The following is an 11,426-nucleotide window of genomic DNA, read 5'->3' on the forward strand; positions in this document are numbered from 1 at the left end:
CGTGCGTGCAGGGCGGTCACTTTCAATTAAAACAAATCAACACAACAACAAACAGTCCGATTATGACGAGATGCTTCGTGAGCTCTTCGCGTGGTTTCCATTGATTAAAGTAAGGGTATGCGTTATGAGCGATCGAATAATGGAATCTTCGCATTATCCGAAAAAGAAGCCTGGGATCAATATTTCTGTAGTATTGCAGTTCTTACAGATATGATATAAAAATTAAACTTCACATTATTTTTACAAAGTCTCTACACAGCATAAGTTTTTGAATCAATTCATTCCCAACTCAAACAGTCAGTGGTGACTTCATCTTAGACTTTTTATTACCTCATACTTGATTTTTTTTTCAATGGAGCGAAGCGCATTCTACCATTTCACTTTACAAAGTATTGAAAGACTGCTGATTTTTTTTTTCATTTTTCATTAAACTTCTCCAGTAGAGCTTATTATAGAGCGACTCGAAATATCACATATACCCTTACCGTCGAGATGCGTTTATGTTTTGAAATGGAGGAAAGCAAAACATATTGGCATCCCAATCGCATGCCCACTCGCACAGAAAGAAAGTCGTTGATTATGGTTCATCGGCGGAGAGGGAGATTTCTAATCAAATAAGTCTTTTTTTCTTCTTCGTTTTGACCTAGCCTACGAGTAGTTCACAGAGTAGTGTAGTACATAAACAATTTTTATACACAATATTTTGCCTTTTTAAACAGTAGGACTATTGAAGCGAGTACGAGTGAAATGGGAATTGAAGTAGGTGCACGTATGGAAATGTGGGGAGTGGAGGTCGGTGGAGAATGGAGAAGTGGGTGGTAGATTTGAAAAAAGAGCTAAAAGTAGAGTAAATATTACACAAAGTACGGTCGATTGCTATCGCTGCGATTGGAGTGATGGGTGTTGTATTGCGACTCCGGAATGGTGGAGTACACGTGGCCTAGGGTGTTGGTATTGTTGGACTTACTGGTGCGGTAGTAGCCCACGGGAGCTCCCATGCCCGAGGAGCAGTTGCCCTGCTGCTGTTGGTTGAATGGTAGATGGTGCGGCTGTTGCTGTTGATGTTGAGGATGGTGAGGATAGGTTTGCAGGTGCGGTGAATTGCCAGTCTGCTGCTGCTGCAGTGGAATGTGGTGTGATGGCGCCGATGGGGCGTGCGGGTGATGGTGGTGATGGAAGGGAACCATCGCGTGACCACCTCCAACTGCGTGGTGAAGCGATGGAGCCTCGTACTGCGGCGAGGAAGCGGTCGAAAGTTCATCCTCGGTGTTGTAAGTACTGTGGTTGGGGGAATGAGCGGATTGCGGTGGATATTGTACGCATACTTCGGAATTGAGGCGCTTTGGCCAGGTGGCCGTCGGTGCGGTAGGATTGGTTGGAGCCGGTGTGTACCGGATGTTGATGGCTTTGCGATGGGGAGCTTTATTTACAGGAGAATTTTTGCCAATGTCCGGCATGGCGAAACGAAGCTTGTCCCAGAAGCGACGATCATCCCACGAGATAACGGTGCAGGTTCGCGTGAGGATGTCCATTATGGGATCCATCGCGAGCATCGATTGTGGCACCGAAGTAATGAGAATAAGCCTCTGTCTCCGCCGCGAAGGCCTGATTAGCTCTAAAACCGCTTGTAATCCAGCGCGGAACTCCGGTTGAGACCATTCTAGTTGCATAAATTTCACACTAATAAACAGAATCAACTTGCGGGATGCATCGGCAGCACCCTGAAGTGAGTCTGCCAGGAAGGCTGCTGAATGAATATCACGATAGTGCAGGCAAAGTGCGTACCCATTATGCTCCAATTCTTGTGCTATTTGACTAGTAACCATATCGGCATCAGCAGCACTATAAACCAGATAGCCATCGTAAAGTTTCTCGTTATCCTCACACCTCTCCATCGCGTTAAGTGGATCCTTACATATTCTTACTCCGTACCGGGAATGCGCCCACAGACAAACGTCGTTCCGGAAAATGAACACCAACGTCACCAGTAGAATCGTCAACACTAGTCCAGCCAGCACGGCAATCAGCAGCGGCAAATAGTCTATAAAATCATTATCGATAATCGTCCGCTGCACGGTTGGTGTTGCAATCGGGGCACTCTTGTGGCTCTCACACTCCTTAATCGCGTCCTTCAGTAATTTATTATTCGAACACTGAAATTCACTTAGACCATTCGTTTCGTTGAACTGCCGTTCGACCCAGTCCACTAGCTTACTCATCGATTCACAAGCACAGGCCAGTTTATTACCACTTAGCGAGATTAGCCGGAACGTACCGCCCTGTGGCATCAGTTCCCATGGTTTTAATTCACTGATTTTATTGTCACTTATCGTAAGCACCTCCAATGATTTCTGATAATAGAACGATTTGTTGCCAATGGTACCGATGGCATTGTGATCCAAAAACAGCTCCTTCAAATCATGCACCTTTTCGAATTCAGCCCCACTGATACTCTCCAGCCTATTGCTTTCCAGGTGCAGCACACTAAGTGCCGGAATTCCGAAAAACGTTTTATTATTTAGCCCGTCGATGTAGCTGTTGTTCAGATACAGCGACTTGAGTTTTTTCTTGCCGATAAAAACATGGCTCTCCAACTGACCGAAATTGTTGCCATCCAGATAGATGTCGGTGGCATCCATTGGAATTTTCTCCGGAACTGAACTCAAACCCAAACTGCCGCAGTCCACGATGTTCGATTCCCACGCCGTGTCGTGATAACAGCTGCATCTGTCAGGGCACGTCATTTTGCAATCGCACGCGTCAAAATCACAGCAATGACACGTCGCGAAACAATGGCTCTCGTATTTGCACAGAAACTCGCTGGCCTTCATTTCCATCAGCGGACGAACTAGCTCACCTCGCTCGTGCTCCATCGTGCACATCACCGAGTCGAGATCTTTCACCTGCGGGTACTGTCGGAGATAGTCCAGCCCATTGATGCGCTGCAGCCATTCCATGTTGCAATCACAGTGGATTAAATTATCTCCTATATAAAACTCCGGCAAAGTTCGCGTATCCGGCACCAGCGTCAATGCCAGCATCGACCGTTCCAACCGACGCAAGTGATTCCCATAGAGAACCACCTTCACAATGCTCTCCTTGCTGGTGAACGTCTCTGGGGCAATCTCCTCGATTTGGTTATTGTTCAACAGCAGGGTTTCAATGTTTTTCGGAAACGAGCTCGAGTTGATGTGCTTGATGCGATTGTGGGACACGTCCAGCATTTTCAGCTGAAACCAATTTCCCACGTCGTACCGATTGCCCAGCTCGGAGATATTATTCTTGTGGATGTCCAACCACTCCAACGACTGCGGGTAGTGCGAATAATCAAACCAACCGATGTTGTTGTCGGAGATATTCAAATAGACAAGCGACGTCAGGGAAGTGAACACCCCTGCTACGTCCTCCAGTTCATTACTATCCAGCCTAATGGCTCGAAGCGTTGGATTCGAACTGAACGCCGACTGGTCCACGTGTCGTATCCGGTTGCTGGCCAGATTTAGCACGTGAATCGTTGACAATGCGAAAAACGTATCCCTGGAAATTTCCGTTATCTGATTGTCGACCAGCCGCAGCCCGATAAGCTCTTCCAGCCCCTCGAAGGATGAATTATTAATCTCCGAAATTTGATTCTTGCCCAAATCCAACGATTGCAGAAATTTCAAGCTCTTCATTCCGGACGGAATCTCTTCCAATCGGTTATCGTTCAGACTCAAATCGTGCAGGTGGGTTAAATTCTCAAAGGCACGCTCGTGGATGTACGCAATCTGGTTCGATTCCAGTATCAGCTGATTCAGTACGTACAATTCACTGAAATGGTACGGCTCGATCTGCCGCAACCGGTTGTGCGAGAGAAACAGTGCATGTAAATTTTTCAGATCGCTAAACGCACCGTCAGCAATCAGCTCTATGGCATTGTGCTCCAGGTTGAGAATTTGCAAACTGTACAGCCCCTTGAATACGTGCTGGTCTACCTTGGTGAGGTGGTTGTAGCCGAGATTTAACACAACCAAGCGCACTTGACCGGCAAATGTGTCACGTTTGACCCACGTCGAAGTCAGTTGATTTCGCGACAGGTCCAACATTTCGAGCCGATCCAACCCTTCAAAAACACCGGGTGCGAGCACCGATAGGGAATTATTTTGTAGATTAACTTGTCGTATCTTGCGGGATGATTGGAACAGCTCCGGTGTTAGGGCAGTGAGCTTGTTATTGGACAGGGTGACAATTTCAAGCGTTCCCAATCCCACGAAGGCTCGGTCGGCGATTTCTTTGAGGAGGTTGTCTTGTAGGTAAAGTGCATTAAGCGATCTCAAAGCAGAGAGCCCATTGTCGGGCAAAAGTGTGATGTCATTGCTCGACAGATCCAGTACTTCCAAACCCGTATTGCAAGCCTTCCCGGGAGCAATTGGGCCTTTACCCCAATCAGACAATGACAGCTGGGATATGTCACTCAACCGATTTCCGGTTAGGTTGAGCACTCTCAGTGTGTAAAGGGGACAGAATACCTCGTTCGGTAAGCTCCAGATGTTGTTATCCGACAGGTGCATCTCTTTAAGCTCGGTCAATCCCCGGAAGCTATCGGGATGCAGCTCAAGGTTCATAACAGACCAGTCAATATTATGGGTGCTCAGGGAAAGACTTTTGAGCACTTTCATATTTGAGAATGCCATCGCGGGGATGTACTTTATTTTACAGTACTCAACCGACAGCTTCAAAAGGCTGTTAAGATTGCCCAGGAAGTTTCCTGGTGTGGTGGTTGATTCTAAGGAACTTTCAAAGAACATTATGTCGTTACACTCTAGCTTGAGCGACTTTATCCTATCAATTTGATAACTACTTATATTAGCTAGCAGACTCTCGGTCTTGGTTATGGTTTTGATTTTGCACTGCAATTCGTCGGACCTTTTCTCCTGCGAAACTTCCAATACCACACCGGTCCAGGTGCATCCCTTCGGCAGGGCATCATCGTGACGAAGGAAGTTATTCCGGCCCGCAGTTACTGACGTACAACAACTCAGCAGCACGATTCCACAGCCAAGTAGAATGAATATGATTCCGCTACCCTGTACCGAAGCCAGGTTGATGAATTTTCGCCGTGCGGTCGCGCCCGTCAATCAAAATTCAAAAAGTAAATATACTCTACTCAGAAAAGAAACTTTCATTCACTTCATCACCGAAGTCATCAAATGGCATTTTCACTTTTCCCGCTAGCTCTTCTAGCCCGGAATTTACACCACTCCCGTCACGGATGTTTAATGCGAGAAGCGCTGTTCTAGTTTCGATCAGAGCATAAAATATACAAAATAATCTGTTTTATTCACTCATTTCATGCTTTGCGTACACATCCACACACGATTGCGGAGGTCGTGAGTCGGTCACTTGTTTTGCTTCGCTCTTAACTTTACAACTCCTTCTGAGAACCAGGCGGACCCAATTCACCCAATCTGCTCTTCTGTGCAGCAAACGCGGTTGTTCAATTCCGTCGGAGAAACCTTCAGTATGCTAAACTGATCGCTGTTGTTCGAATTCTTCGCCGCTTCACTTTTTTTTCGACGACTCAACGGTCGAATCTTCTCTTTCCCTGGGCTCCACACAGGGGCTCCCCTCAGTGGTGATATCCGTTTATAAATAAGCACACACCACCATCAACAAAAATACACTGCTCTTCGTATGTAGTGCGGAGCTAAGCCGATGGAAAACACATTAGCACACAAGATTGTTTTATACAGCTATTTTCTTCCCTTCAATGCACAACACTGAGCTGCCTTGCAGACCGCCCTGACGGGTCGACTTTATTTCTCCACTCGGCTCTTCCTTTTCTTGACTAATTTTATAATGCTTTCATTCCTCGCCTTCTATCTGGCGAACGCGGCATCAACAGCCATGCACAGCACATCACAATAACAACAGACGGTCGATTTTTTGTTGCCTTTCGTTTGCGCCCCTACGTCGAGAGCAACCCGTCCGCTCTACACTGTTTTTGTGGCACGTATTTTGACACCCCGGACTCGAGCACGGACAACAACGGCAGCTGAAATGAAGCGTCTTCTCTCGTTCGCGATTCGGAAGCGACTGGCTGGTTCGTCGCCAGGCTCAAACCGTCACGCTTGGTTCCCTTTCAGTTGAAATGAACGCTTTGGCTCTCTTTCGCTCGCCGAGCTGCATCACGAAGGCGACTGACAATAATCTCTGTTTATGTTTCACGATGGAGCCGAATTCGATGGTTGGACTCGTTTGGGGATTATCCAACGGTGTACTCTCGCCTATGGATGTTCACTCAAGATGAACGTTAAATTTCCCCAACTTGGGGAGCCGTTCATTCATGTTATAATATGCTCAATGGTTCATTGAGCAGATGAATTATTAGAAAACAGGTTACTCTGGCCACTAACGCTCTCAGTTGGATAAAATGGTTCATTGCGTTCAGAATACAGCTAGTGGCGGAGCTATGAGGTGGTCAAAGAAGCATTGGAACTGGCAGTGACCATCACGATTTGTATGGCTTAAAGAAGTATACTTCCGGTGGTTGGATAGTTGACCAAGGAAAAGTTTCTGTATTTTGCTCCAACTTTATTGTATGGTTATAAACGATCCAAACTCACTCCTACATAGAAAATTATTCTATTTAAGAATATAGCAATACATCCTAGAATATTTTACAGTATTTGATAACTTTACCGAAAATTCAATAACTAAACTTGTCGGCATAAGACGCCTTTCTGAATAATACCCGTCGAAATCAATCGAAGCCCAAAGCTCACCACCACCCAAAAGAGAATTTTATTTTGGCACCCTTCACGAGTTAGAATACAACTTTTCAAGAGGATAATAGATTCATTAATAATATTGAAATTTTAGCGAATTCTTACGTAATTGCAAATCCCATAGAAAAAAAGTTGACCGAATACTTTGAAATAAATTGCATGCAGATTCACATTTTTCCAATTTTCCTCGTCTTGATTAGCACATTTGTATGATTTCGAAAAAGAAGTAGGTTGCGGTAAATCATCATGCAACTTTACCTAATTTATATTTGAGTTAAGTGCAGTTTTTGAGACTAGCGAGATATCATTTTTCCGATGATCATAGAAGTTTAAGAATTCAAAGAAAATAAATAATATGCTTTAGTTAACATATATCTTATAAAAAGCAAGCTAAGGCTTCTGGTGATCACCCTATCAGTTTGATTTCTGAATAAGTGAGCTGCTTGGAAAGAATATTTTGAATAAAATGTTGCTTCATATTAATGACAATTCTTTTGCCTTTCTCGTACACCAAGGTGTAACGAAAAAGCTATATACTCACTTCCAAGACGATTTTGTGATAGAAGGTCCAGAGACCCATAGTGTTATATGTATACCAATCGACTCAGCTCGACGAATTGAGATGATGTCAGTCTGTGTGTATGTGTGTGTGTGTGTGTATGTATGTGCGCAAATTAAAACTCACTCATCTTTTAGGCATTTATCTTGATCCGATTTGTTTGACATAAGTTGCATTCGACGGGGAATCCTATCCCATTGTTTCCTATTGAAAATTGACCAGATCGGACAATAGGATCAAAAGTTTAGGCCACAATATGATTGATATAGAAAAAAAACCACGCTAAGAAGATTGTCACTCAATTTTTTTAGTATATCTGATGTACGAGAAAGGCATAAACACCGCTAGGTGGATCAATCAGGGTTTTTTCTATTTAATATTAATTTTATCAAAATAGCCTTCAACAGGCGTTGGTGAAAGTAGAAAATTTGATAACCTAACTACTATTTACACTACAGTATATACAAAAATTTAATAACCTAATTGGGTACAAGCGCCCTAATTCAGACGTTCACAAACTTTTTACTATGAATTGGATTTGGAGCAGCAGGGACTATGTTCAAGGGCTTGACGATCCCTCCCCAGGCCATCTGCGAGTTGTGGGGCTTGCCTAGATGTGGTGGGGTTTGACAGTGGGCCCTGTTAAATTCCTATAAAAAGCTGCTGCATGTATCCGCAAGTAGGCTCCACCAAAGCGACCGTGTGCCGCTCAAAGCGCACAAGCCCAAGGCCTGGTGTTAGGTGGGACGCTAAACAGCCCTGACACGACGGCCCTCCGACGAGACAGGAGGTTTGCGCAGGCCCAATAAGCCGCCTAGAAAACCAATAATTACGAACAATATAAGAGATAATGCGAATCGATATAATCGGCAAAGACCTAGGCGACGAATACAGGATCACGATTGGAAGCTTAGAACATGGAACTGCAAGTCGCTAAGTTTCGCAGGTTGCGACAGGATGATCTACGATGAATTATATCCCCGCATCTTCGACGTCGTGGCGCTGCAGGAGATTTGCTGGACAGGACAGAAAGTGTGGGAAAGCGGGCATCGAGCGGCTACCTTCTACCAAAGCTGTGGCACCACCAACGAGCTGGGAACTGGCTTCATAGTGCTGGGAAAGATGCGCCAACGCGTGATTGGGTGGCAGCCAATCAACGCAAGGATGTGCAAGCTGAGGATTAAAGGCCGTTTCTTCAACTATAGCATCATCAACGTACACTGCCCACACGAAGGGAGACCCGACGACGAGAAAGAAGCGTTCTACGCACAACTGGAGCAGACATACGATCGATGCCCACTGCGGGACGTCAAAATAGTCATCGGTGACATGAACGCACAGGTAGGAAGGGAGGAAATGTAATGAACGGATAGTTTGCACACCGTATCGAATGACAACGGCCAACGAAGCATAAACTTCGCAGCCTCCCGCGGAATGGTAGTCCGAAGCACCTTCTTTCCCCGCAAAGATATCCACAAGGCCACATGGAGATCACCTAACCAAGAAACGGAAAACCAAATCGACCACGTTCTAATCGACGGTAAATTCTTCTCCGACATTACGAACGTCCGCACTTACCGCAGTGCGAATATTGAAGCCGACCACTACCTCGTTGCAGTATGCCTGCGCTCAAAACTCTCGACGGTGTACAACACGCGTTGAAGTCGGACGCCGCGGCCTAACATTGGACGACTACAAGACGGTAGACTAGCCCAAGAATACGCGCAGCAGCTAGAAGTGGCACTCCCAACGGAAGAGCAGCTAGGAGCAGCATCTCTTGAAGATGGCTAGAGAGATATTCGATCCGCCATTGGTAGCACCGCAACTGCTGCACTTGTCACGGTGCCCCCGGATCAGAGAAACGACTGGTATGACGGCGAATGTGAGCAGTTAGTAGAAGAGAAGAATGCAGCATGGGCAAGGTTGCTGCAATACCGCACGAGGGCGAACGAGGCACGATATAAACAGGCGAGGAACAGACAAAACTCGATATTCTTAACCATAAAGAGACGGAGCAACTTAAACCGTTCACGTAAGGGCCACGTGCCACAGCCTGATATGTGTAAGGACATAAACGGGAAACTTCTCACGAGCGAGCGTGAGGATATCCAAAGGTAGCGGCAACTACGAAGACCACCTGAATGGCGATGTGCCAGACGAAGATGGCGGTATGGTGATGGACCTGGGAGAACGCGCGCAGGACATAATTTTACCAGCTCCGGATCTCCAGGAAATCCAGGAGGAAATTGGCCGGCTGAAGAACAACAAAGCCCCTGGGGTTGACCAACTACCAGGAGAGCTATTTAAACACGGTGGTGAGGCACTGGCTAGAGCGCTGCACTGGATCATTACCAAGATTTGGGAGGAGGTAGTTTTGCCGCAGGATTGGATGGAAGGTGTCGTGTGTCCCATCTACAAAAAGGGCGATAAGCTGGATTGTAGCAACTACCGCGCAATCACATTGCTGAACGCCGCTTACAAGGTACTCTCCCAAATTTTATGCCGTCGACTAGCACCAATTGCAAGGGAGTTCGTGGGGCAGTACCAGGCGGGTTTTATGGACGAACGCTCCACCACGGACCAGGTGTTCGCCATTCGCCAAGTACTGCAGAAATGCCGCGAATACAACGTGCCCACACATCATCTATTCATCGACTTCAAAGCCGCATATGATACAATCGATCGGGATCAGCTATGGCAGCTAATGCAAGAAAACGGATTTCTGGATAAACTGACACGGTTGATCAAAGCGACGATGGATCGGGTGATGTGCGTAGTTCGAGTTTCAGGGGTATTCTCGAGTCCCTTCGAAACCCGCAGAGGATTACGGCAAGGTGATGGTCTTTCGTGTCTGCTATTCAACATCGCTTTGTAAGGGGTAATACGAAGAGCAGGGATTAACACGAGTGGTACAATTTTCAATAAGTCCGTCTAGCTATTTGGCTTCGCCGACGACATAGATATTATGGCACGTAACTTTGAGAAGATGGAGGAAGCCTACATCAGACTGATAAGCGAAGCTAAACGGATTGGACTAGTCATCAATACGTCGAAGACGAAGTACATGATAGGAAGAGGCTAAAGAGAGGTCAATGTAAGCCACCCACCACGAGTTTCTATCGATGGTGACGAAATCGAGGTGGTAGAAGAATTCGTGTACTTGGGCTCACTGGTGACCGCCGATAATGATACCAGCAGAGAAATTCGAAGGCGCATAGTGGCTGGAAATCGTACGTACTTTGGACTCCGTAAGACGCTCCGATCGAATAGAGTTCGCCGCCGTACCAAACTGACTATCTACAAAACGCTTATAAGACCGGTAGTTCTCTACGGACACGAGACCTGGACGATACTCGTGGAGGACCAACGCGCACTGGGAGTTTTTGAAAGGAAAGTGTTGCGTACCATCTATGGTGGGGTGCAGATGGCGGACGGTACGTGGAGGAGGCGAATGAACCACGAGTTGCATCAGCTGTTGGGAGAACCATCCATCGTTCACACCGCGAAAATCGGAAGACTGCGGTAGGCCGGGCAGGTAGCCAGAATGTCGGACAGTAATCCGGTGAAAATGGTTCTCGACAACGATCCGACGGGAACAAGAAGGCGAGGTGCACAGCGGGCAAGGTGGATGGATCAGGTGGAGGACGATTTGCGGACCCTCCGCAGACTGCGTGGTTGGCGAAGTGCAGCCATGGACCGAGCTGAATGGAGAAGACTTTTATGTGCAGCACAGGCCACTCCGGCCTTAGTCTGATAATAAATAAATAAATGTCTATACATAACCGGAAGTCACCATTTTCTTTCACTATTGGTACGAGAGGCGATACCCAAGATGTGGAGCGCGTAGCTTTTTCAATTATTCCCTTTCCTAACAGCTCATCGAGTTTGACTTTAACTTGCTGTAGAAATTTTAATGAACATTGACGTGGCACGTCGCACGTGGTTGAATAACCGGGGCAAACTTCTTTCTATTGGTAGATCCACTCTGCATCTTTGATTTTGGGGACTCTTTCGTTATCTCAAACTGATATACCATAGTTTGTTAAGTACTTGGCAACCCAATTTTCAATAATCCCAGACGTGCTGTTATCTTTCCCATA

The 11,426-nt window shown here is 46.3% G+C and overlaps 1 protein-coding gene across 1 annotated transcript; it reads right to left on the reverse strand.

Annotated features, from left to right (window-relative positions):
* Positions 1-281: 281 nt before the first annotated feature.
* Positions 282-6,054, reverse strand: LOC134223929 (toll-like receptor Tollo). Its single transcript, XM_062703154.1, has one exon. It carries the CDS (start codon positions 4,785-4,787, stop codon positions 855-857), a length of 3,933 nt encoding a protein of 1,310 aa, XP_062559138.1. The 5' UTR covers positions 4,788-6,054; the 3' UTR covers positions 282-854.
* Between the last annotated feature and the right edge of the window lie 5,372 nt (positions 6,055-11,426).

This window comes from Armigeres subalbatus, chromosome 3, assembly GCF_024139115.2.
Source record: "Armigeres subalbatus isolate Guangzhou_Male chromosome 3, GZ_Asu_2, whole genome shotgun sequence".
Classification (NCBI taxonomy): domain Eukaryota; kingdom Metazoa; phylum Arthropoda; class Insecta; order Diptera; family Culicidae; genus Armigeres; species Armigeres subalbatus.